The 27,258-nt window shown below is 39.3% G+C and overlaps 2 protein-coding genes across 3 annotated transcripts in view; both read left to right on the top strand.

Moving 5' to 3' along the window:
- fam171b (family with sequence similarity 171 member B) overlaps positions 1-3,898 on the top strand; it is a 58,405-nt gene extending 54,507 nt beyond the window's left edge. Inside the window, exon 8 of the mRNA XM_078551906.1 lies at positions 723-3,898. Coding sequence (XP_078408032.1) covers positions 723-2,124 — 1,402 coding nt within the window. The 3' untranslated portion in view covers positions 2,125-3,898. The remainder of the gene's footprint in view (positions 1-722) is intronic.
- A 7,831-nt stretch (positions 3,899-11,729) lies between these two features.
- On the top strand, positions 11,730-26,735 carry LOC144686271 (uncharacterized). Of its 2 annotated transcripts, XM_078551356.1 has the most exons (6): positions 11,730-11,861; positions 14,257-14,417; positions 19,176-19,470; positions 22,911-23,096; positions 24,085-24,132; positions 26,351-26,735. In XM_078551356.1, the coding sequence occupies exons 3-6, from the start codon at positions 19,191-19,193 to the stop codon at positions 26,608-26,610; spliced, it is 774 nt and encodes a 257-aa protein (XP_078407482.1). In that variant the 5' UTR covers positions 11,730-11,861; positions 14,257-14,417; positions 19,176-19,190; the 3' UTR covers positions 26,611-26,735. The 2 variants fall into 2 exon arrangements, with proteins under 2 accessions (XP_078407482.1, XP_078407481.1); XM_078551355.1 differs by lacking the exon at positions 14,257-14,417.
- The last annotated feature ends 523 nt before the right edge of the window (positions 26,736-27,258 follow it).

Genomic DNA, 27,258 nt, shown 5'->3' with positions numbered 1-27,258 from the left:
ACGTCACTATTGCTGGATGCCTGGAAACCCCCTACACGTGATGCCAGATTCAAACTGATATTGAGAAATGAGTATGACTGAAATTGCTAGATCTTTGTGGACAGCTTTCTTTGAGGTCAGTGACGAGAACTGTCGCTGACCATAAAATCCAGTCCAATTAAATGTTGACCACCAATATGTGGGTATTATTTGGGTATTATTAACTACTGTTTGAGAAAAGCAGCTTAGAGCTCTGGATGTGTAGAAGTTAATACAATATCTTGGTCAAAGCACCACTGTTTTATTGATGGAGCTAACTACCTCAGTCTGGAGTGGGATCTTTGCTTTAAGTAAGTGTCATGCTCACTAAAGTAAATAACTTATTAAAAGTATATCTTTTCTTCAGCACCAGAAATTGCTTGCCCTAATTTTCTATTATGGCCTTGCGTTTAAAAAAAAAAGAGAATGCAGGGATTTTATAATATGTATTTTTACTAAAATTGATGATTAGCGCTAATCCTCATAAAATTATACAGCGCTGAAGGAGGCCACTAAGCCCAGCAGGCTAGTCTACTCCTTGAAAGTACAGTTCAATTAGTTCCACTCCCCTGCTCTTTCCTCATAGCTGTCCAAATGATCCTTTGTGTATATATTCAATTCCCTATAGAATCCGCTTCCTTTCAAGCATTTATATTGAAAACGTTTGCTCTTTTTAATTAAAACCAACTTCTGTTTCTTGACAGAGGAAGATACAGTCATCCACACAAAAAGCCAAGAATCAAGACTAAACTGGATACCTCAAAGAAGGACCAGACCACATCAACCACTCACATGAACTTGCCCCCTGTCACCAAAGAAAATTTAAAATCTGACGAAAAGCTTGCTTCTCAACAGCCCAAGATAGCCCCCTATAGTCCAAAGAGAGAGCTGTCTCAAAAAGAAGTGGATGAATTCTGTAAACTTGTGAATAAAACCACAGAGAAACAAAATAACGAGAGCTGCAAAATTTATGTTGAAAATTTCACAATCCGGTCTCGGAAAAAATTAGGCGATAATCTTCACAGGGAAACTGTCTCTCAGCAACTAGTCAACAGCCCTAAGGATTTACCCAAAAATGCGTTGCAGATTAAACATATGAAAATGCTAGCCAGAAGAAAGGAGATGATAGAAGAGCAGTATAAAATGCAGCACACTAACAATGAAGAAATGTACCAATTGCCTCATATTTCAAGCAAACTGTTACCTATTTATAATCCAACCATGGCCATCATGCAAACCCAAGATCTTTTTTGTACTCCAGACCAGGTTGCCAGGTCAGCTACTTTGCCGAGAAATAAGCAGATCATCTATAGTCCTTTGGCTGAGCCACTGACCAGGGACAATTACACTCAGACACTTCCTAAAATGCCATTGCACTCCCAACAACAGTCTGAATCTCTCAGACAACAGCAGATTCTTCAGGGGCAACAGGACTATATAAACTCAAAACAGGCCATGGATTCCAAGTCAGTGCTGCCCATGAACTGGAGAATATACAGCAACAACCTGCTGGAATCTGTGTCTGTTCCTGGCACATTGAATGAGGCAGTGGGAATGACTCCGTTTGCCACTGAACTGCAGGGCATATCTGAGCAGACATTGTTAGAACTGACCAAAAGCAAGCCTTCACCGCATCCCAGAGCATGGTTTGTATCATTGGAGGGTAAGCCAGTACCTCCAATCAGACATTCATGCATGATTGTTCAGAAACCGAAAAAGGCACACAGCAATGATACAAGCCTCGACTCTGGAGTTGACATGAATGAGCACCACACTAGCAAGAAACTTGAAAAGGAAAAGACTTTCGTCAAAAGTGCACCTGCTTCGAAGAGCCTTTACTCAGAGGACATGGATCTGAGTGGCAGCGAAAGTGGGACTACTGTCTGTACCCCAGAGGACCTGTCCTTCAGACACGTGCTGGATATAGGAAGCGATCAGATAGTCGAGGTTGAAGAAGAACAAAGTGACCGAAGTTTGCAGGACGATGAGATCAGTGTAACCCCTCCACACAGAATGGGGCAAAAGAGTACTGATAGAGATGGGGAAGATAGTAAAAAAAGTGTTTGGCAAAAGAGAGAGGAACGGCCTCTGATCTCTATAAACTAAATTGAGTTGCTTTGATTCCAAACTTTACAATGGAGCAAAAGCACGTTTTTGGTTCTATGGTTATTTTATTGATTAGTTACAATTCATGTTACTGAATAAAGACACCCTGTTTGTATAAGGTGTATCTTTTGGATCACTCATCATCAATTTACTGTAAATAATGACACACAGGGTTATTAAGCATCAGGTTATTTGTGCCCTTTAGACTTTTGCACCAGAACCTGTTTATAAGAAATTGATAAAGGTTATCTTATCAGTTTGCAGTATCTTTTTACAACCTAATCTTGTATCCTTTCTCTTTCAAACCACTTGCCCCTTTTTAAAATCTCTCACCTCTGCCACTGTAAATCACAAGCAAGAAAGAAACAGTGAATTTTTGTCTCTTGTATTAATGTTTAATGCCAGTCTGTTAATACCCTGCCCTCCAAAGATAGAGAAGGTTAAGCCCAATTCTTGTCTGTTGTGATCAGTTTGTGTGGTGCCCAGACATGAGAGCCGATCTAAGAATTGAATAAATATATTCTGAATAGAATGCTGACTTAACTTGAATCTGTATCAACAAAAGGATGAGATACACAGCTTCAACTTCAGAGAGCTGTTATGACATGTCTGTATTTAAAAATGAAAATAGTAGAAGACACTGCCTTTTTCAATTTATACAAATTAAATTTATTTCCAAAACTTGAAACAGTATATAGTTTTACACTAAAGGATACTTTTATAAAATGTTATGCCACGTGTATGTTTTTAAAAACTCTAATCCCAAAAAGCACAAACTTTTCAAATTTACTAAGCAGGAAAAGATTGTAAAACATTGTATGTGAGTACGGGAGTAGTAATTCACATGTCAATGTTTGCAAAATCCAGGGGTTCAATGATGGTTAGTCTGGCAATCTGCGAGGCTGCTGTTCATGTATAGATAGATAGAGGCATATAGTTTACAATTAAATCTAAAAGTCTTAATTATAAGCAATATTTGTGAATCACCTTAAAATATGGAAAGCACAATGTCAAAGTTAATTCTCACTGAATTCTAACCCTGCCCATAAAGGCATAACTATCATTTGTTCTTTTTGTGACAGAGGTGGGCAGAAAATGTTGAAGTCAATTGTTTTTAGAGTTTTGCCGACGAGAAACGTCGAAGCAGATATAAAAAACTAATGTTTGCTTCCATTGTTCTGATTCATGTAATGAGCTCCAATCATTTTGTTGCATCTACATTGTTTCATTTCAGTGTGAATTTCCATTTAGATATCCTTCAGATTCTGAGGAACCACTGGGACTTTTAAAGCTGATAAACTACATGGCACCATGCTGCTGATGTCGAGGTTACTCTGGTTTGCCACAATCCAGACGGTTCTCCTGAGCAGAATACACTTTAGAATATGGCCCTGAAACTAATTCTGCTTAATCTTGGTAACTACGTGTCCTACAGATTAGAGTCATTATTTTATTTTGTACAAGGTACATATCTTGAAAAACGGTCTGCATTTTCATTTTGTAGTTGACAAAATGCTGGAACAAAAGCAAGCCTGCTGTTTTGTGAAACCATTGGAAAGTATTTTATTGTATTATATGTTTTGAGAAAAGTGTTTGTTTATTCAGTGTGATGTCAAGCATGGTTGCATGTTCCTACATTTTTGTTCATTATCAAAGCCAGTTTTGCCATTAGACTCCCTTGTTCAGTGTAGTATTTCTAAGGAATAGTGAATTAATTCAGAATTGTTTTAATGCATTGCTTAAAACCCAATAAAATGGAACTGAGTTTTGTTTACATTGTGTTTGACTCAGATGTACGTAATATAGTGCATAGTTACCTAAAATGCATTTGACCTTAGCAACATACTGTGGAATCAATAGCTGTGAATGCGTTTGTGTGAAATTCCTTTGCCCATTATTTAACCAGAAGCACGAATGCCTTTATTTTAAGCAGGTTGCTGTTGTCACTGAAATGAAGGAAAGATGAAATTCAGATGAAACTGTTGGGTTTTCATACACCATTATCTCTCACAATAATTTCAAGGCCTTTATTTAATAAAATTAATTTGTTTACTTTGCATACTATTTTAAGTTCATTTTTCAACCTTTTTAATATAGTTTGCTGATTCATCAACCTTAGCTGTATCATTACAGGGAAACTCTAAATAAAGACCAAGCATCTGTAGTAGCAGGAGAGCGAAGCAGTGTCTGGACACACCTGTTGGCAGGTTCACATCAGTATTATGGATAGCTCAATACAGGTCCTATCTTTCCCTTTAAATACATATTGTAGGTAACTTAGAAGACAAAAGTGGGTTGAGGGAGGGTGGTGAAATGCAAAGCATCAGACTATACACTTTAATCAGAATTTTTTTTATGTTCAGTGTTTCTGTGAGGAACCATTTAACTTAATATCATTTTCAAAGAGACCTACTCAGAGTTACACATTCTAATACCTGTCTCAGCAATTATTTAAAAAATGATTTGTATTGAACAACAAATGTTTCTCTCCAAATGTTCAGTTTATATAACATTACTTTGAAAAATATTAGTAAAAAGGGAGTGCATGCAATAAGAGCCAGTCCAGATTATCACAGCATTGTACATAACATTCTCTTCTTATATGTATTTTCCAATCACAAGAGCAATTATAGATGCTTACATGTAAATTGTGGATAATTCTGTCATTTTGAAACCAGAACACTTGCTATTTCTACAATAATCCAAACTCCAATTGGCAGCATAAATGCCCAAAACTATTCTCTGAAGTTGCCTCAGACCATCTAATGTGACTATCTGATTTTGATTAAATTGGGAAAACCAGCACTGATGAGGCAGTAGAAAGTAGATGCAAACATCCAAAATAACTTCTTGCAAAATATCTTGGGCTGATAATGTCAAATCATGAAAGACTTAGGATAGTGGAATCAAAGGTAATGCAATAGCTGTTGCCAGGATTTGGGAGAGAGTTTAGGGTTAGAAATTCATCTCAGGTGGTGATGTAAAAAGGGCTGTATCAGATTGGTCATTTTATGTCACTGTCCAAGATGCGTTTACACCCTGGTGTCGCTCTGGAAACTGGAAAGAAGTAATAATTTAAGTGCTCCATTCACAGGCACTGAGATTGTCATGATGTGGTTATTCAGCTTCAAGAGTATCAGTGGTTGACTGCACACTCACAACATGATATTGAAACAAAACAAAATATAGAGTTGAATCATCAGCAAGAGGGCATGTGATTGGATTGTGACCACAGAAGGTCATTGAGGAAAAGGGGGAAAAAACAGTCTTGGGGAAGAAAAGAATCTTGAGGATCCACATTCCAGATCCGGTGATGTTAAGGATAATGTTTGTTCCATAGGTGGAGACTCGAGCAGCAAATTTTTTAAAAAAGCAACCACTGCTTCACATCGTCTCTTCTTAAAAGGTGATTTCAAGATGATGGCGTCAGAATTGCATGTTCATTAACTTATATTTGTTACTTTGAAAATGTATCCACATATTTTCTTGCACATTCCACATTGAATGTTTAATGAGAGACTAAAGAGACAGATAATACGGTTGCCTGATATGGTTAAAACTGTAAGATTTATACAGTTGATGGGGGAAAATGAGTTTAAGCTTGTCCAATGCACAGTCTGCAGTGCAGAAGGTTTGACCTCATTTTCCCTAATTTTTTTTTGTTATTGTTGTTTGACAGAAAAAGTTTACTCAGAAAACTTGGGTCTGTAGCACACTTGACTGATGTTTTGAGTATTCTGGTGAGGGAATAGCTCTTAGAGGACTTTTTAATAATTCCTTGTGGGCATATCATTGACAAGGCCAGTATTTGTTGACCATCTATAATTGCCCTTGAGATGGTGGTGGTGACCTGCTCTTCTTGAACCACCACTGCAGTTTGTGTGTGTGTGTGTAGGTACACCCACAATGCTGTTATGGAGCAAGTTCTTGGATTTTGACCCAGTGACAGTGAAGGAATGACGAATGGAGGGAAAAAATCACAACGGCGCAGTGGAAACACATTTTCTATAATACACCTTTGGAATACTGAAAAATTGAGATCTTGCTGAAGGGGGAGCCCCTCTAAAGAATGTAATGCTACTTGAGGCATGAAGATCAACCACCAGACAAGGACAGTACTTCATGTAAAATCTGTGCACCTGACTTCAAATGAGGAAGATGATGCTAAGTATTCTTTACTGCATATATTTCTGGTGTCAATCATCCAAATGGCACAAACCTAAGAAGGTAATTTACCCTCTGGGACATTACATTTTAATGCTTGTATAACACATTAAGTGTTTTTCTCACACACCTTTATTGTCCCAAAGCTGCAAGTGCACTTCCCTTGTAGAAATGACAAATTTAGGAATATTTATTCCATTGCTGTTTCTGGGAGCTTTCTGTATGCAAATTGGCTGCTGCATTTCCAATAACAATAATTATATTTCAATATGTACTTCATTGGAAGCAAGTTGGGCTATCCTGAAGTCATGAAAGGCAAAAGTTAAATGCATTGTTTTTCTTGAATAAATTTGCTCAGGCTCACAAACTAAGGCTGCCTTCTGTTCTTCATAGGATTCTCAGTCTCAGTAGGTTAGCCGTGCTCTCTTAAGAGCTATTCACACCGCCCACCGACTCCAATTATTATTTCTTCTTCCAAAATTTGCAGTCACCATGCACTACTATTTTGATGAAATTGTGGTAGCCATTGACTTTCCACAGCAACTCAAAAATACTGAAAGGAAGGATTGAGACCAAAACAAATAGAAATATGTCAAGAGTTCACAGAAAAAGACTAATGCATGGACTGAAATGCAGCAACATTTATTAAGAAATTCAAAAATAAACTCAGGTGACCATAATATCTATCCTTAAGAGACTTGCTTAATGTGTGTAATGATATTGCTGCAGCCAGGTACCTTCTCAATCTTTCCATGTTTTGCATGTAAGCCCATGCGAGGAATTCCAATGTCCACATGGGCACCATTGGGGTGATCTGCATTGAAGGGAGGTTTACTGTCCTGAAAACCCAGGTCAGCAGATGCTTTTGCTTCATGGTTAAAGAAATGAAAATGTTGCCTCTTGTAAGCACTGTGTGGGAGAAATTGTGATCTATGGTGCACTTTTTCAGGATCTAAATGGATGCGGCAAGTCAATTACAGCAGCATAATACTCTGTCCTGGAAGTTCGTGCCATATTGCATTCCATAGGCGTCCATGGCATTTGCTTGCAACAAGCACAGGCATCGTTTAAATGTGATAATAATCAGGGCCTTTTTAGAGTCCATGAGCATCTGAAATGTCACTTCTTTAACCTGCCCAGAAAGCATAACAGTGATCATTAGTAAGCAGCTTTTAGTGTTTTTGTAATGATTTTGTGAAAGGCAAGAAATGTTTCACAGACCTCGTTTGTTCTTAATCACTGAACATGGGAATGCTGCTGGGCTTACCATTGAGGCTCCCAAACCAGGAGGAGCAGCAGCAGCAAGGAAGGCAGCAAAGACCTGCACAGGCTACAGGAAAAGATGGTAGGAGGGATTGCAACATGAGGGTATATGTTATGAAAGTATAATTTTCATAATATCCTGGTTTATTGTCAAGTAGGCTTATAGGTGTGAGTGTAAATGGTTCTGTCTATGTGTTTTAATTACAAGGGAGACTGCAAGCTTGAAATTATCAAAAGAAGTTAGGTGTAGAAATGTACTTGAAATGCTAATGAGTAAACATGGATGCTGTCTGTGCACGTAAGGTGTGAAGAAAATTTGCGTTTTTAAATAAGTGGAGTTGTTTGGGTTTTGGATGTTTATAACTAGCCAGATAAGCAAGGCCAAGCAATGTGTTTATTTTTCCCAAAGGTTACTGGCAATATTGGCAACATGACAGTTTTTATATTATGGGAAAAGTGCATTTCAAAAGATATATGGAACAATGGAATTTACAGATTTAAAGAGAGAGAAACATAAATAAAGGGGAATGAAATGCTATGTTTGGGGGCCATGTAAGACTTAACGGGGGTGTCTGAAACGGCCTTTGGGAAGCCTCCAGCTATTTGTGCGTAAGTCTGCTGTGTCCAGTAACTGAAGTTGGAGACAAGCTTTTGGAAGTGGGTACTGTTGTAACTTTCTGGCCTGCTTTTTAAATTTAAAATCTATTTTGGACTGTTGCCTTAAAGTGGGATGTGTAATTGGGAGTCAGGTTAATTAGAAATTTTGGGATTTGTTATAGTATTAAGTAATTGTAAACTTTTCTTTTGTTAATAAATATTTTAATTTAATTTTTAAAAATCTCTAAAGGTCTTAATGGACTCATTACATTTGAATTCAGTGCACACATCTCGTAATAAATACAAATTGCAAAACCACTGTGATAGCGTGACGAAGTTTCCCTGGTGGATTTGGTCTGCCTGGCACACATCATCTGCCACGTCATTACATATATATATTCAGAACAGAACATCATACCTGAACTTTTAATAGAGGAGCAGCGTGTAAGGTGGATGCATTTTAACAGAAAGATGTGCCTGTACCACTTGTTACAGAGAGAATTGGAGCACAACACTGCCTGTGATAGTCAAGGCCACTATGGCTCTAAGTGCTTAAGCCTATGGTTTCTTCCAAGTTGCTTTTGATGCCTTCACATGATAAGCAGGTGATTGCCCAGCTGGGCAGGGACCATTTCAGTTGCTTGGCACTTCATTGGAGATGATAGAGGAAAAGGCCTGCGGGGTTTGAAACCATCTTTTCCTCCATCCTTTCTTACTCAAAATGTCATCTTTACACACTCTATGTGACAGATTGCCGCTGCTTTCATGAACCAACCATTTGCTGCTCCATCAAAACCTGCAATGAGGCCTCTGAGAGCTTCTGCTGTGATGACCATTAAACAGATTCTTCATTGATAGTTGCCTCACATCCACCTCTTTCAGAGGTGCAGGCTACCTTATAAATGGTGTTAACAATGCACATCATTGACACTACTGATTAGGTAAGCTGCTAATGAAAAGCACAAGTAGAGATGACAACACATCTATGTTGTTCAAATGAATGAGGGTATGAATTTGGGGGCCACCCTTGTGGTCATGTGATCAAGGGTAGGTTCCAAACATGGCAGGCATTCTGCCGCAGAATCTGGCATTTGTTTGATTTGGGATGAATGGCAGATTGCTTTACGTAGCACGTGTCCTCAGTTTATATAGAAGCATTGACAGTTTTAGGCTCTCATAAACTTGTATCTTAAGAGTTGTACCTATTCTAAATGTTATCTGTAAATCATCCTGTAGCAAATGGCACAGCTGTGTGACAGCTTATCTTGGAAAGTAGGAGCAGCAAAGACGTGTTTCCTCTTGCAAATGCACATACATGTGCATGTCCCAGGGTTGTGATGGATATAGATAGAGCACCTCAGGAGTTTTTCCTTACCCTACTACTTTCCTATCACCTCCTAACTCCTGGAAATGGCCAAATCCAGGAATATTATTAATTTGTTTGAATCACAGTTTTCAGCTTGTGTCTTTGCTCACTGACTAAAGTCCAACACCTGAAATGTTGGCTTAAGTCTTACTGCAACAGTGATTTTGTGATGAATGCCAAAAAGCAGACTGTTATGTTGCCTGATCCAAATGGGTATTTATGAATATTCAAAAAGTTTTCCCTCCAACCATCCACCCACATACACTAAGTATTATTAAGTACCAAGCATATTAACCTTCACTTCTTAAAAAAGACCTCACTGGATTACTGCTAGCAAAGGCATAATGGGCCAAATGGCCTGTTTCTGTGCTGTATGATTCTATACTGGATAGTTTATATTGTGGGTTCAGCAGTTTCTCCTTACAGGTAATTTTATAAATTAAAATGGACAAAAGCGACTAAATGAAATGTGAAATGATTGTATTTTAATAACAGAGTGAAAACTCTTAGTAGCTACCAAATTTTTGACAGTGCCAAAATATTAGAGACGCTGAAACTTCGCAAGGCAAGGCAATTAAAACAATTAAACCCAAATATCCTGAAGCTGCTGTCCAAGCTGTCCGCCCACTGTTAACTTCATTATAATGAAATTTCACTGTATTCCTCATTATTGTCAGATCATATGTTTTGAAATTGCTGTAGTTACACAATAGATACAAACTGAACTTGCCACAGGATTAAGTTTTGTCGTTTCAAGTATAAGTATCCTTCAATGTAATAACTGGTAATTAATGCCGGCCAATCCCTCTGGCACTGAAAGTTAACCATTACAATTGAGGAGTCTCATTTCTTCAGATTTTAATTGTTGTTGGAGATTTTAAATCAGTAAAAGAAATTAAGACATTTATTTTTCCTGTGTCTTTTCTCTCTCAATCCAATCTTCCATTCCCTCTCATTATTTCTCTTTCTGTTCCTGATTTGATATTGAATTTACCCACTCGAGTTTAAACTTGCTTCTCAGTCCTTGGCGGTCTTCATGTCACAGTCCTTCAATTTGATTGGATAAGGAGATTCACCATTGAGTACCCGGATCACTCTCACCCCAGATATCCTGTTGCCCTCGTTGCACTTTCAGCAACTCTTCATGCAAAAATTTTAATTAACCTATGCGTGCAGGGTTAATTCTAACTGATGACAGATGCTGATAGCAGCCCTGCTACAGCACATTTTGACCTTAAATGTTTTTAAAAGGAGACAGTCATAGAAATGCAGGAATAACTGTCATTCTCAAACATGTAAATGTTTCACATTTTACCAAGGAAACTTTCAAATCATATACTAGTTCAGCGAGTAACCATTGGAAGTTTCATAACTTGTGCTGATTTGGATGTCATATAATCCATTTGCTTAACTAGAAAACATGCAACTAATTATTATAAAATGAAACTCATCCTTAACTATACTGTACATGCTGAGCAATTAGCTAGCTGGTTCCAAACCCACCAGTGCCAGTCTGTGGCACTCTTGCGCTATTAAGTAATGGTCTATCTGTTATTGATGGTCATGGCAGTGTTGATTTGGGGAAATTGATTTTGATGAGTAATGGTGCTATTGTTGACTGTTTGAGCAAGCGTTTAGGCTGAATGGTAATAGAAGTCCCAGGAAATTATAAGACTTAAGCAATGGCATAACTCACTTGTACTATAATATCCAGGAATTTCAGTACCAAAATAATGTTATATGTTGCAGATAATGGCACAAGTTTCCAGCAAATTCCAGCCCACTATAACTCCTCTCCTCAGATACTGACTGCCCTGCCTACCATTCCCTGTCTCTGTGCCACCTTCTTGTTAAGGAAAGGGCAAAGCACCAAGCACCTCGGATGTGAAACATGCCCCTTCAGATGTCCACATTTCCTGTTGCTCCGATGTTGAAATTTCTGCTCCCATATCTAATATTTTGGTAAGAAATGAAAAGGAGATCAACTGGTGTATAATAAAGGCAGAAAATACTAGAAACACTCAGCAAGTCAGGCGCAATCAGGAGACAGAAAGATAGGAGCAGCAGTACAAATAACCGTTCATTAGAACAGGAAAAAAATTAAGGATAAAAGGTGACGAGAAAATCTGACCAGAACCTTTTCAATGATTATGAAGGCAGCTATGTACTTTTATAACTGTCACTTCCTTTCCCAACGTTCCCCTTCAAAACAGGAAATAGGGTATAAGTGAAACTTAAAACAGGGCACATCAACGGAGTGCTACTTTAAGGCGCCTTGTTTTGTTTTATTTGGTTCCTTATCTAAACAATAGTGGATTTATTGCTGTGATAACCCTTTGAGTAAAAGGTAAGACGAACAGATGTCACAATGTGTTGCAATTAATTATTATAAATGATGGTAATTGCGTGCTTTGAACTCTTGAGTGTTGAGGTTCTGGGGTGGGAGGGAACATTGTTGTTTTGTAACTCCAGCAGGCCAGCTGCCTTCGTGAACTGCTGCAGTCCATAAGACGTAGGTACACCACAATGCCGTTAGAAAGGGAGTTCCAGGTTTTTCATGCAGCAGCAATGAGGGAATGGCAATATAGTTCCAGAGTGGTGTGTGACTGGAGGGGAACCTGCAGGTGGAACTGCTCCCATACAACTGCTATCCTTCTTCTAGATGATAGAGGTTGTGGATTTGGAAGGTGCTATTGAAGGAGCATTGCTGGGTTGTTGCAGTGCAGCTTGTAGATGGTACGCACTGCAGACACTGTGCGGAGGAAGTGAATGTTCAAGGTGGGGTGCCAATCAATCAGGCTGCCTTGTCCTAGACGATGTCAAGCTTTTGAGTGCTGTTGGAGCTGCTCTCATTCAGGAAAGTGGAGAGAATTCCAACATTCTTGACTTGTGCTTTGTAGATGGTAGACACATTTTTGGGAATCAGGAGGTGAGTTACTCACCGCAGAATTCCTAGCCTCTGACCTGCTCTTGTAGCCACAGTATTGAAATGGCTGACTCAGTTAAATTGCTGGTCATTTCTGGGGGATTCAGCAATAGTAATGCCGTTGGACATCAAGGGAAGATGGTAATTACCTGGCACTGGTCCTGTGCATATGCTACTTAGACTTATAAGTCCAGCTCTGAATATAGTCCAGGTTTTGCTCCATGCGGGTATGGGCTGATTCAGTATCAGCGGAGTCATGAAAAGTACTGAGCTTGAGGGTGTAATGGCAGAGTGAGGGATATTCCAGGCTATGAGGTTACATGGTCTAAGGGAAGGTGGTGGTGTAGTGGTAGTGTTATTGGACTAATAATCCAGTGGCCCAGGCTCATGGTCTGGGGACACGGGTTCAAATCCCACCATGGCAGCTAGAATTAGTAAATCTGAATTTAAAAAGCTAGTCTTGGTAATAGTGGCCATGAAACCATTGTTGTAAAAACCCACCTGGTTCACTAATGCCCTTTATGGAATGAAATTTGCCATCCTCACCTAGTCTGGCCTACATGTGACTCCAGATCCACAGAAATGTGGTTGACTCTTAACTGCCCTCTGAAATGGCCTAGCAAGCTATTCAGTTGTATCAATCGGCAACAAAGTGTACAAAAAGGAATGAAAAATAAACAAAACCAGATGGATTACCTGGCATCCACCTAGGCACCAAAAAATGACCACAGCAAACCCAGACCTGTCAACCCTGCAAAGTCTTCCTTTGGGGGCTTGTGCCAAAATTGGGAGAGCTGTCCCACAGACTATTCAAGCAACAGCCTGAAGTATTCATAGTCACTGAATCATACCTTACCGACACCACCATCATCATCCACGGGTATGTCCTGTCCCACTGACAGGACAGACCGACCAGAGGTGGCAGCACAGTAGTAGATAGTCAGGAGTGAGTTGCCCTGGGAGTTCTCAACATCAACTCTGGACCTCATGAAATCTCATGGTGTCAGGCCAAACATAGGCAAGGAAACCTGCTGATTGCCAGCTACTGCTGGTAACACCCACCTGCCTCCCAAGCTAATGAATCAATACTCCTCCATGTTGAACACCACTTGGAGGAAGCACTGAGACTGGCAAGGGCACAGAATGTACTCTGGGTAGGGGATTTCAATGTCAAGAATGGCTCGGTTGAACTACTGCTGGCTGGGTCCTAAAGGACATAGCTGCTAGATTGGGTCTGTTGCACAATATTCAGGCCCAGTATTCCCCCCTCCCCACTTTAACCCTTGCCCCCAATCACTGCATGATATTCTTTCCCTTTAAGATTCACCAATAAATTCACCAGTCACATAAAAGTCCTAGTAAAATGATAACATCCATTGTTGACATCTGGTTACAAATATCATCTGATATATAGGCAGCATGGGTCATTAATATTAAGAGTAGTGATGATATAATGCAGTGTTAGTTTGTCTGCAGCCTATATGTGATCCTACCCCATCTATTAAACAAACCAGAAAGTAGAGATTTCACTTTAACAGTATTGTGCAATATTATCAATTTGACAGGAAAATATCTAATTAGTTATTTATAAGACTGTGCAGATGATGACACTGATTTTGGTTCTGCACATTGCACCATGTGGAGATGGTGACAATAAATTTATATTTGGGGAAAGATTCAATGCTTGCAACCCAGATAAACTGCACAAGATCTTTTCTATTATGTAGAAGTAGAAGACTTTCTCCTGCCTAGGTGCTTGATATTATTTAATATAATTATTTCACACAAGGAGTGTAATTGGATTCTATTTTATCAGTATTCTCACAGGGTAGAAAGATCAAATGACTCCTGAGCAACAAAGTGGAATGATTGAACAACATAGAGCTTCAGTCAGTGAGAAGCATTGGAGCCCTCAGGGGTCTCTATACAATACAACTTTTAAGAGGCCTGAGGACAAAGACTGAATGGTTTGCAAGTGTATGTGTTTCTTTGATCAGCGAGTCTAAAGACTCTGCTGATTGCTGCTTCTCACTACAATATATTTTCAATATCTACTATGCAACACAACTTTATCACAATATTTCAGTATTGCAAAAAACTCATAAAAAACACCAAGATATAGTGGACAATTTCACCCCACAACGCTTGCTCACTATAAACTTTCATTAGCAACAAAATAAACAGAACTTCAGCCATGATTCTGCCAACCATTCGCAAGATAATTATGGATGACAAAGGCCATCTAGCCCAGCTCGTTTCATCCATCCATAATGACATACAAATGTACATATTAGGAACAGGAGTAGGCCAATCAGCCCCTTGACTGCTCTGCCATTTGATAACATTGCTTACATTATTCCAGTGACTACAACTCACAAGTACTTAATTGGCTGTAAAGCGATTCAGTGCATTGTGAAAGGTGCTGTATAAATGCAGGTTTTGTCTTTCTTTTATTACGCCTGCATGCAGTAGGCAGAGTGAATGGTGAAATTGGAGGCCCAATGCTGAGACTTTAAGGATAATTAATCACAGAGCAATCAACTGATGCTCGGAAAGTGACTACAAAGAAATCACTATGTTCACAACTGATGCTCGGAAAGTGACTACAAAGAAATCACTATGTTCACAAAACAATTCAACTCTATAGCTAATACAAACTTATGATTCTGACTTCTCTGGCACTAAGCCACTATCATACAATTGTGTTGTACATTGTGAATTTACAGTCTATCCAGAGGTTCCATGTGATGTCGCATTACATTTGTACTAAATAAATGTGCAAATAGTATTCTTTTAAAATTCTAATTGTTGTTTCTGGTATGAGAAAAACAAGCAAATTAAGTGGAAAATGTAATAAATAAAAAAACTCCAACAGCAAAAGAGTGTGACAGAAAAATCCTGAAAGAAATCATTTCTAGAAGCTCTTAAATCATAGGATTTGGTTTCTATAAAGACCCTTTAAAAGCCCTTTATGCTGCTTCTCTGGGGTATCAATGGATTTTTTTTGCCAAAGTTACAATGGATAATCAGGAATCCTTGCCCCTAAAGAAATTTTAATCCCACAGTGTGATCACTTTCTGCTAGATTTTAAACAGAAGGTTCAGGATGGGGTGAACCTAGGATGGAGTAGAGATTTGTAAAATTTTTCTTTAGCAATCTCTAGTGACAAATCAGGATTTCATTCCCAGACACTGCAAGAGTAATAAAATGGGCGATTGAGTCAACACCCTGTTTTGCATCACTCCCGGTTTATAGTTTCTTACATCTATTTTGATGAGACCCAAGATTCTCAAGCCTCTGGTATATCAACACAGCATGGCATCAGAATTGTGTCTACTTTAGGTTATAATAAAAATTCACACTGCTACTTATAAGCTGGTTTAAATTCAAAAGAGAATTTTGAGAAGTGTACAGTATTTAATTTTGTGGTACTAAACCTTAATAGCGACACCCCCCACCCTCAGCCCCCTAAAACGCCCCGACCTCCCTCACCAACCACCCCTCCAACATGCATGCCTAGACACACACACAGCATCCAATTGCTCTTAGAATTACAAGGATTTCACTTACTATTTTTGAATGGAGAACACTCTCTTGACAGTTGCTGTGCTGCTGTTGACCTTTGGGCAGTTTTGTGATTTTCTGGTGGGATTTTCAAAAAAAAAGAAAATGGAACCCTGAAGCTGCCTGAAGGTTCGAAGCAGCCACGCAGCAACTCAATGAAATTGACACTGACACTGACACTGACAGACCAGCTGTACAAAGTCAGAACCTTCTGCCTGACACTTCCGAATTTTTTAAGCTGGTCTTTAAGCTCTGAAGCCCTGGCTAGATGACTTCAGGACTCTATTTAAAAGACCAAGCCTGCACTCCCCCAGGTCCCGGTGTTTGGCACAATCTGAACCCCTCTCTTCTGGGCCCTGCTGAGCTGTATCAACACCCATGAAGCCTCCATTCTCTCTAATAACCCGAATTTGCTTCATGCCAAAAAAAAACGTTAGAAAACATTCAAAATCAGTTGAGGCAAATTTACTAGCCCTCACGGCACATGGTTTGTTGTGTTTGATTTGATCGATTGCGAAGGGGAAAAGTAAAATATCTACTTGGATCCCACCGAAACAATGTGCTATAGGTAGAATTAATTTCTTCCTAAATTAAGTGAGGCATTTTTATGAAATCCCTCCATGGCCTCGCTCCTCCCTATCTCTTGTAATCTCCTCCAGCCCCCAAACCAGCTGAAATATCTGTGCTCCTTTAATTCTGGTAACCAGATTTTTATCTCTCCACCATTGGTGGTTGCACCTTCAGTTGCATCGGCCCCAAGCTCTGGAATACCCCTCTCTGCCTCCCTACCTACTTTCCTCGTTTAAGACACTTCTTTAAACCTACCTCTTTAACTAAACTTTTGGTCATCTGACCTACTGCCACCTTATGTTGCTCGGTGTCAGATTTTGTTCTGTGAAGCCCTTGGGATGTCTCATTACATTAAAGATGTAATATAAATGTAAGTTGTTGTAGTTGTCAAAAGAGGAACAGGTACTGTTGATATTTTTGCAAAAGAGTTGTCACCTAACCACAGAAGTATCGATATTTAGACCTATGGTGGTTATTCCATAAGGATATTTACTTCCCTTTGCAGAAGTCTGAAGAAACTCGCATGTTGAGTTATCAAAGTTCCCCTGTTATTGCCTGTTTCACCAATCATATCAAAAAATGGAAACCCTTGCCTTGTACAGTCTGAAAAAGCTATTTCTTCTGCTTGAAAGGAAATCCAGAGTGGGGAAAGGGATTTTAGCTGGTGAAATCTCTGCTTTTGAAGTCCATTTTTGATTCTTTAGGGTTTCTCATGATTAAAAAATGTTAATCTCCGTTAATCTTCCTTTAAGCATGGCAACACTCTAACCTTCTGGTCATGAATGAAGATCCAGGGAGCAACAGGCCTAAGGCCAATGGGGAGATGGTCTGCAGCTGGCCTCAGGCTCTATAGGGAACATCACTGACAGACGCTGCTGCAGTCAAGCTCTACAGTCACCCTGGCAACGGTGCACATGCACAGGAGGACATAACTGCACATCTGCACAACAGGACATCTACACATGCACAGAAATGAGATAATGTTCACACATTAAAGCAGAAAATGCTGGAAACAGCAGGTCAGGCAGCTTCTGTGGAGTAAGAAACAAAGGTCACCAGAATTGGAAGATAGGGATGAACAGCTTTTAAACAAGTAGAGAATCAGAGAAAAGGGGAGTAGGTAAAAGAATTAAATGATAGAGTGGTAGGCAGGGGAGATGAAATGACAAAACAGATGATGGTGCAGGAGGTCCTAATCAGACAAGCATAAAACCAAAACGTGGGTTAATCTTAAAAACAATCTTCAATGGGGATTCCACATTCAGCAGACAACATCCAAATCAAGCAGCGTTCTTGGATTTCTGAGGAGGAATCTTTGGTATTGCAACAAAAGTATCAGAGTTACAGCTTATCAAACATTTGTTTGTCCAACCCTGGAATATGCAAGTTGTTTGTGGGATCCTTATATTGGGAGAGATATAAAAAAGATTGAAGTGATCCAAAGACATGCTTCATGATTCTGCATGAATCAGGGTGGGAAATGCACCAGTGTCACATCCTTGATCAAAGGTTTGGAATAGGAATCACGACAGAAAGGGAGGCAGAAAAATAGAGTGACCGTATTCTATAAAATATAGAATGGCCTGGTGAAAATTGACAGAAACAAGTACCTGGTGCGCCCTGGCAATGTCAAAACACGAGGCAGCCATCCACACAAACTACAAAGATCATTTGTTTCCAAGACAGTGTATCAAAATCTTTCTTCCCGAGGACAATCAAACAATGGAACAAACTGGCAAAGAGAATAGTCACAGCCCCATCACTTGAAATCTTCAAGACCAATCTTTAGATTATTTCCATTTAAAATTTTTCACTACCCAGAATGATAAAACAGTAAAAATTGGGAAATAAGAGTACTGGTCCAAACTGTTTTTTACCTTCTGGGCATCATTTCAGCAGGTCATGCCTGGTTTAGCTAGCACAACCCATATACATTTTGGCAGAATACGGATATTAGTCTGTGATTTCAGCACCAACTAAAGTAGAAGTAGAAGCAGAAGCTGCAGGTGTAAATGGTCACGGCAGAATAGCAGAGGGAAAAGTAAGCATGAAAAATCTGACAATTTTGGGACCTGGGACTGTGAGTGAAGAAAGGCCGGTAGATTTCAGGGTCTAAACCACCCCGCCAGCTGTCTGCTGACAGGTGATTCCCACTCCAAGCACCATCCCACAGAGCCGCCATTTGCAGTGACCGTTTTCCAATCATCCTTGCAGCTTGCAACCAGTTCCCGCTGTACAAAAGAAAATGGAACCAATCACTATGCAACCTAATCCTTTCACGGGTTATACTTTTTACTTAGGACTTTCCCTAACTCACTAAACCAGGGTGCAGAATCTGTTGTATTCCATGGAATATTTGAACACCATTGTCCTTTACTTTATAGTTTTCCTTCCTATTCAAAGATCAGTGCTTTATTCAGCAATTTTTTAAAGAAGTATTTAATAAATGCATTGACTGTTTTGGTGCATCCTATGGAAGCTGAAGTGTGCACCATTGCTCTGCTTTCAAAGTTTATCTGAATCTACTGATGTATTTGTCAATCTAGAGCATTGCTAAAACATTGCAAATATCTAATACTCTAATCAATGCTCTTGTTCCAGCTATAGGCAACCAACATGGAGGATATTCGAAGATCAAAACTCAATCTTGTTGCATGTTTAACCAATGATCCAGATTTTATTCTGCAAGTGGTGCAAGAGAATATTCTAATTACTCAGCGAGAGTATCAAAAACTGAAGGCAGAGAATGATCCTGAGAAAAGAATCATAAATCTTCTCGATATTGTAATTGGAAAAGGCAATTCATCCTGTGAGTCATTCATCCGTGCTCTGCAGAAAGATAACGTTAAGGAGACTTATCCAAATCTAATAGAATGGCTTTCAAGTAGAGAGCAAGGTAAGTTCTGCCACTATTATCTAATATTTGCTAAAATTTTGCATGTTCAACTTCAACTGTAATGTGCTTTCATTTAAAAGCAATGTAAGTACAGTTGTCATTCTTCAAATATTTCTACAATTCTTTATAGTTCTAGTTGTTAATTTGATTTTATTACACTAACATTTAGACAGCCTGTTTAGCTCGGAGACTTAATAAATTATGAAACAGGTTAATTAGTTAAGTAGCATAGCAATTCCCTACTACTGTGAGGGGTTGGACCCAGCAGAGTATTCCTCTCAATTACCTGGATTATAGTCTGCCTGCTGGAACAGAATATATACATTTTATGTTAATTAGTGGGATTTGGTAAATATTCCCTGCCCATGTGCCTGCCGCTTGATGGATTACTATCAATATAGTCCCATTTTAGGCTTCCTTTCCTGCTGATGAACCCTAGGGTATTTCCTATTATTGTCCAAAGGTTACCTTTTGTCCTCTGCTGTGATTGACTGGCGACTAATTGCCATCGGTGGTGTATTAATCCAGAGACGCTTTGCTTCACAAGTGTTCACTTGCTGGTTGAATGTACCTCCACCATGAACCTAGCATCTGCTCAAAATGTAATGAAAATCATATTGCCTTGTGTATGATAAGGCTCTTGATGTTAAAGAAGAAATTGTAAATTTGAAGGTTTCCATATCTAAATACATATACAAAGAAGCTTAAAATAGACTCTTAAAAATGGCAAGAATGCTCAAAATGTGGAGGTCCTTCATTTAAAAAGGAGCCAACTCATAACTAAATCGAATTTGGCTCTATTCAGTGAATTTCCTCCCCTCCTGAAAATAATTTGGATGTAGCCAGCTTTTGCATCTCACTTCCCATTGGACTACCCACCGACTTAAAGTCTACCTCGTGCTTGCTTACTTAGAGTTTTAAATTAATTGTTTACACGAAATAAAATGGACCCTCATGCAATGCAGGCCCTTATTCCAGTATTAAGTTATTTGAGCAGATGCACTATTGACTGAAAATAGTCAGAGTATAAGAAAGGCATTCTACATCAGTATGAACACCTTGCATTCCGTTCTTAAGCTTTGTATATTAAAAGCAAAGCCTTATGCACTTATGCTGCATTACTCACAGGGGCTTCCTCTCCTATAAGGTAAAACCCACATTGATCTCTGAAAGCTTAAAAGATGATCATTGCTGAATTGTTGTGTGAATTCCCACTACAGTAGCTCTAATGTTATTATTCATACCATCACCTCAGTATTCAGGATGTGGTAGCTAAAACAAATAACGCATTCACACAGAGCTCTAGAGTGTTAAAACATGATTAATACTTACATTTACCAACATTCCAATTTCAAGGCAGTCTCCTTTAAACACAGTTGTTAAAGTTATACACCCACAAAAAATACAAGAGAATTCCTTAATGAAGTATGTCACAGAATATTCTAAAAAAAATTGAAAGGATGTGAGTATATTGATGTTATTGCTATTTTTTTTATCTTGCACACTAGTTCAGATGCAAAACAGAAAAAATACATTAACAGATATTTACAATTAGTAGTTAATATCTGAATGGACTAGAACTCTGTTGCACTGACCACAACTCAACTTGTATTTATAAAGTGCTTTTAACATATAAAACTTCCCATGGTGCTTCACAGGAGAGTTATGAAACAAAATATGACACCAAACCACGTAAGGAGAGATTAAGGCATGTGACCTAAAGCTTAGAAAAAGAGGTAGCTTTTATGGAGAGTCATAAAGGAAGAAAGAGAAGTAGGGAGGCAGAAAGGTGTTGGGAGGGGACTCCAGAGTTTAGGGCCTTGATAACTGAAGGCATGGCCACTCATGTTCAAGAGGTCAGAGTTAAATGGCTGTAGATATCTTGGAAGGTTGTGATACTGGAGGAAATTACAGAAATAGGGAGAGGCGAGGTCATGGAGGGATTTGAAAACTCTGATGAGAATTTTAAAGTTAAGACATTGCTTAACCAGGAGTCAGTTTAGGTCAGTGAGCACAGTTGATGGATGAACAAGGTTTGGTGAGTTAGGACACGGGCAGCAGAGTTTTGGATGACATCAAGTAGATGGAGGGTTGAAATTGGGAGGTTGGCCAGCAGTGTGTTGGAATATTGTTAAATCTCGAGGTAACATCGTTTTAGTAGCAGATGAGCTGAGGCAGGGGCAGAATCGGGTAATGTTACAGAGGTAAATATAGTCAGTCTTAGAAACTGCGTGGATATGTGGTCAGAAGCTCACCTTGGGGTCAATATGACACTAAGTTTGTGACCAGTCTGGTTCAACTTCAGATATTTGCCAAGAAGAAATAGGGAGGCGATGGCAAGGAAATGAAATTTTTGGTGGGGACCAAAGAGAGTGTGTTCAGTATCCCCAATATTTAATTGGAGGAAATTTTGACTCATCCACTATTGGATGTTGGACAAGCAGCCTGACAATTTAGGGACAGCGGAGGGTTTGAGAGAGGTGGTGGTGAGGTAGAGCTAGGTGACATCAATGTACATGTGTGAGTGGACAGAGTGGGTGGAATTTCCCTGGGAAGCCAGAGATGTCATTGGAGAAAGGCTTGCCGGAAATTTTGTGAAGAGGGCACGTTGCCACCTTCTAGTGATTTTTCTGGTGGTGGCTTCTTGGTGATGATGGCTACCTGACCAAAAGCAGTAGGCAGTTAATTAAGGTTATGTTAGAACTGGCATTTTCTTAGGGCAATGGCAGTTTCCTGGAACTGCAGCAGACCCCCACTGTGCCTTCAGCTTGTCATCTCAAAGTAGGCGAGAGCACAGCGGGATGTTGGAGTGCAATGAAATGAATATGCAAAGTGATCTTTAAATGAACATATAAGTTTCATTTAACACATCTGCAGTCAAATGTTTCCAAGTGGAAGTTTTTCTCCTGCTAATGGATCCACCTGATAGTTCCAGGCATTAGGATTTGTCTGCAGATTCCAGCATAAGTACTCATGCCTCCATATTGTATTTCCATTCACCTAAACAGCGCACACTATTCTCATTGGGGTTGCTGGCCACCCTCCCCATTGATTGCTTTGATTGGCCCTCCTGTGTCTGGTGCCCAATTGCCATCTCTAATTAGGGAGGCACTCCCGGAGATGGCTTTTTAATTGCCTGTCTCTAGGAAGATTGTGCCCAACATCCTGCTACCAGCTCTTCTGGGTTCCCAACGTGGAATTCACCGCAAGGCTGGATTGGCACGCTTTCAGCAAAATACATCCCAATATTTTCGAATGATGTCACCGACGGGCTGCGTTAAATGAGAAATAGGAGCAGGTAAAAGCAGGTTTAAATACTTAAATATGTTTGTTGTTTAACCATTATGCTACTAGTTAAAATAGTTGCCCTTTCATTGCAATAAAAGTGAAGAATGACTAAAAATAAGTTCTATTTACAATTTTCCCAATCTTTTATGAAGCTCCTTCAGGTGCTGATCTCAGTGGTCGACAGATCATTTCTGCTGATGTTCATGTTAGTGGAGGTTCCTTTGTGGTGTGTCCCATAATCCAAACTCATCACATCTCAAGTACCTCAAGTGTCAGCATGCCTGTAAATTTCAACTCACCCAGGAATAACAAGAGTGTGGGAAACAATCTGCCTTTAGGTAAATAATTAACAGGAAGCTGTACCCTGCCTTATAAATGATTGTCTGTTAATTATTTACTTTTGCTGTGTTCTGCATTATGGCATTACTTTGGTAATCTCTTGCTTGTAACATTTTTTAACCACATGAAAGGCAAGATTTATCTGTTTTGATGTTTGTTTCGAGTACCTATGACCGGGTTCCCTTTCAAAATGTTTGGATAGATTGTTTATAGGTTCCATTGCACTCAAAATAGTGCACATCGCCAGGAACCATCATTACAAATGAACCCGATTACAGCTCAGCTAAAATTAAACAGAAGGAAAATAAATTAGCACCACCCATGCAATGTGAAAATGCAATAACCAGGCTTCTCCGCAGGAACACTAGCTTTCATTTTTAATAATTATGACCTCTTAACTGCTGCTGAATTGACCATAATATAATATGATCAATTTAACTTGTGTAATCTAATGTCTCCAACCAGTTTATGGCGGTAAAATATTGTGAGTGGGAAAGGACAGCTGGGTATATGTATTCCAAACCCTCCAGGATTCTTCTGGTGTTCCATGGTAAAGCTTGATTGTTTTGCACTCTCTGGGAATTAAAGATCAATTTATGGACCGTGAACAACCAAATGAGTGAAAAATTCAATGCAGAAAATGAAACCCAGTCCCTACTGTTGATTTTGTTTGCAGCTACTGCAATAGAAATGTAGAGTAATATATATCTAGAATTTAAAAATTTTCATTTTAAATAAAGAAAAATGTAGCCCTCTAAAACTATATCCAAATAATGTTTGCACGTTTACAATCTGATATCCTTTCTCTTTATGCATTAGCAATAAATGGAGACAGTTACGAACTCAAAATGTTTTGAGACTAACGTTATACATTATGAAATAATGGGTTAATATAGGCCTGAAATGTAAGGAAACTTTCTAAATAAATTGTATGACTTGAATGCTGAAATAATTTAATACTTAGCCTGTATGATATCTTGTTTGCAGATTCCACAAAGGAAATAAGTGTCAAAGAGTTAGAGGACAGAGTGACAGGTAATTAATTTTACTGTTAATTAAAAGTAGATAGCATATGTCAGATACAGAAGAACACAACATAAGGGTTGCTAATCCTCCAGGATTATCTTGAAGTCCCCAGGAGTCAAAGGTTAATCTCACAGACACTGCAGTGACCAAGCCAGGAGAAAATTCATACGGTGTTCAAAAAATGTGGGTGGTATTTTAATTTTCTTTGAACGCTTTTGATTCCTAGAACAGAAATACTGGCAATGGGAACAAAAGGATGTTTGACTGGACAGGGTGGTTGGCTGCAGGAGGTCATGTGATCAAATCTCCAGGCATACATCAAAGCACACTACATAAAGGACACATTCTCTATATGCAGTGTAACAGATTGAATTGAAAGAATAACAGATATTAAAAAGCTATTCTGTACATTGATTCTGATTTAAAACTCTATCATGTAGTGTTTCAGATGATCCCATATCACATCTTCAACACTTCAACAGTTGTCTGTATTTTCCCAATTCGTGTAATATCTGCTATAGCTATGACATCCTGTAAATTTTTTTACTGAGGTACTGGACCAACTGAGTTGGAGCTGGTTGGAGTCTAGAAGTTGGGGAATTTTTGGTTGACTCACTTATTTATTCTTGCCACATAGCCCAATAACAAATTGGGGGGTGGTGGGGGGGTAAGTCCAGTTCAGGCAGGTGAGATAACAGTTGGCCGGCTGGTAAATTTTAATACACAATTACAAAGGAGACTCCTAACTTTAATCTCTAGGAGAAAGTGGTTGAGACCTCATGCTGGGCAGTAAAATGTATTCATTTAGATACTGTGGTTAGTATTTAAAACCATGGTCTGGCTGGGGATGCAGGTGAGGGATGAAATTCAGCCTAGGTAAGCCAGTGATGAGTCTCTACATATTGTCCTAAACTTGGAGCTTGAGGGCAGGACGATGAAGAATGTAAATAAAATTTATGTGATGAAATAAATATTATAGGCTGCTTCAAGTTGCAAAATGGCACAGAACTAGCTGCAAGCAATTGGCAATGTGCTGCGATTACTATTGATCCACCACAATAATCTATGGATTGATTACGCGGCACACCTAACCTTTTTAACCCTGAGCAGCCCATTGCATGGTGATGGAGGGCTATAATGGGATGGTGCTCTCATTATCCTAATACGGTGCTACATTCACTGCCCATTTGCACACATTTCTCCTGGAATTGCCCCATTCGGAATACAGTATGGGACTAGTGCAAGCAGCTAGGTTGCTGGCACAGAATCCCAAACAGCTGCTATATTGCTGACAGTCCAGAAAATGGCATTATAGTACATCTTAGTTGAATGTTTGCAAAAAAAAAATCTTCCATTGTGGTTAGAAAGGGCTTTTTCTGAACTTTTATCGCTTGAGTTCAAGAAAGAAAACTAAGATGTCAATATACTGCACTGGTTAGCCCTAAACTTCAGTTAATTTGAGTACTCTAACTGACACAGAACTTGCTGCTTTTAAAAATCCATTGGTTTGGTTCTTGGTTCTCACAGGACAGTGTTACTGATCCAAATTAAAATGCAAAAGCAAAATACTATGGATACTGGAAGTCTGAAATAAAAGCAGAAAATGCTGGAAAAGCTCAGCAGGTCTGGCAGCATCTGTTGCCCCTGTTTTGTATGTTGGTTGCATGGCTGATCTTATCTATCTTATATAAGTAATTCTGGTCTGACTTGGGCAGTTACTGCACATTGTTTTATTTACACCAAATACAAGATAGGCTATAGATTCCGTATGTCTCTCATGGGTACAGACTGTTCCATCTGCTCCACAGTCTCGAGCACATGACTGCTGATGTTGCTGTTGCATCATGATACACATCACTAACTTATTACCCTAACTATTCTATTAACCCATAATACTCCAGCTTCCTCTGCAATTAAAAACATTTTTGAGCTAGAATGTATTGAGCGCCTTTTCCAAAGTGTTTAGAAAAATATAGCTGAAGTTCCTTCTTTCAATTCATTTTTGAGATTCTATTGTTGGGAAGTTGGAAAATGATGACACCTTAATTGGAAACTTTCCAATCGCACAAAATAAGGTGTCATCATTTTCCAACTGCTTGTCAATAGATTCACACATTGTCAAATCAAATTTTAAATTTTATCTTAAAAATGTCTCCGAAAGTCTTACATTTAGGCATGGTGTTAAATTCTACATTCTTTTGTTTGTCTCCATTTTTTGCAACAACAGACAAGAAGTCATTTCTGACACACAACTGGTCAAATCTCGTTCAGAAAGTAAAAAATGTTGATGAACTTGCAGACCGAATGATGGGGTATGGCCTCACCAACGAAATGTATTCCAAAATCATGGCCTGTAAAACACCTGAAGAGAAGATGAGAAAACTTCTACAATACTCAACAACAACTGACGTAGCTTCAGGTCATCTGTTTATAGCACTGTGCACCTTGCATAATTATATCATACAAGAGCTTACTCAAAAAGGTTAACGTCTTCTTCTATCTGAGGTTATTGTATTTTTATGTAGCTGAATGTTGTGGCTTATTTTTAACCATGTCTGAATCCTAAATTACAAAGAACGCTTTAATAAAGTTCAATTTTCCAGCCCCAAGAATGCCTATATTTTTTGGGGTAAATATCAGAAGTAAAATGGGTGGGGTCCATTATCCTGAGTCTCCACCTATATTACATTCCATCTTGACTTCCGGTCAGGCGATGCTGGCGTCTTGCTTCCTCATGGGCAGGATTTTCCCTTCGTCGGGCAGGCGCGGCAGGCGGGCCTGGGAGTGGCCGTGAAACGGACCGCAGACTGTGATCGGGTTCCGACAGTGAGTTCACACTGGCTGGCCAATTAAAAGCCAGCCAGCGTGAAAGATGCGCTGAAAGGCTCAGTGCTGTAAAGGAGGAGGGCGATCGTGGAATTTTGTGCATGTGTGGAGGAGCGTGCGCTGACAGCTCCCTGAGGGCACAGAGTTGCCTCAGGGAGCTGAAGATTTGGACAATGGAAAATAAGGATTTAAGAATGTCCCACAGTCAGCCTCGCGGTGAAGTAGTATGGGAAGAGTGTACCGCAGTCAGCATCGCAGTGAAGCTGGGAAGAGTGTCCCGCAGTCAGCATCATGGTGATGCAGTCTGGG

The sequence above is a fragment of the Cetorhinus maximus genome, chromosome 11 (assembly GCF_964194155.1).
Source record: "Cetorhinus maximus chromosome 11, sCetMax3.hap1.1, whole genome shotgun sequence".
NCBI lineage: Eukaryota > Metazoa > Chordata > Chondrichthyes > Lamniformes > Cetorhinidae > Cetorhinus > Cetorhinus maximus.
The sequence above is the reverse complement of the archived record's forward strand: the minus strand, read 5'-3'. Positions and strand labels throughout refer to the sequence as shown.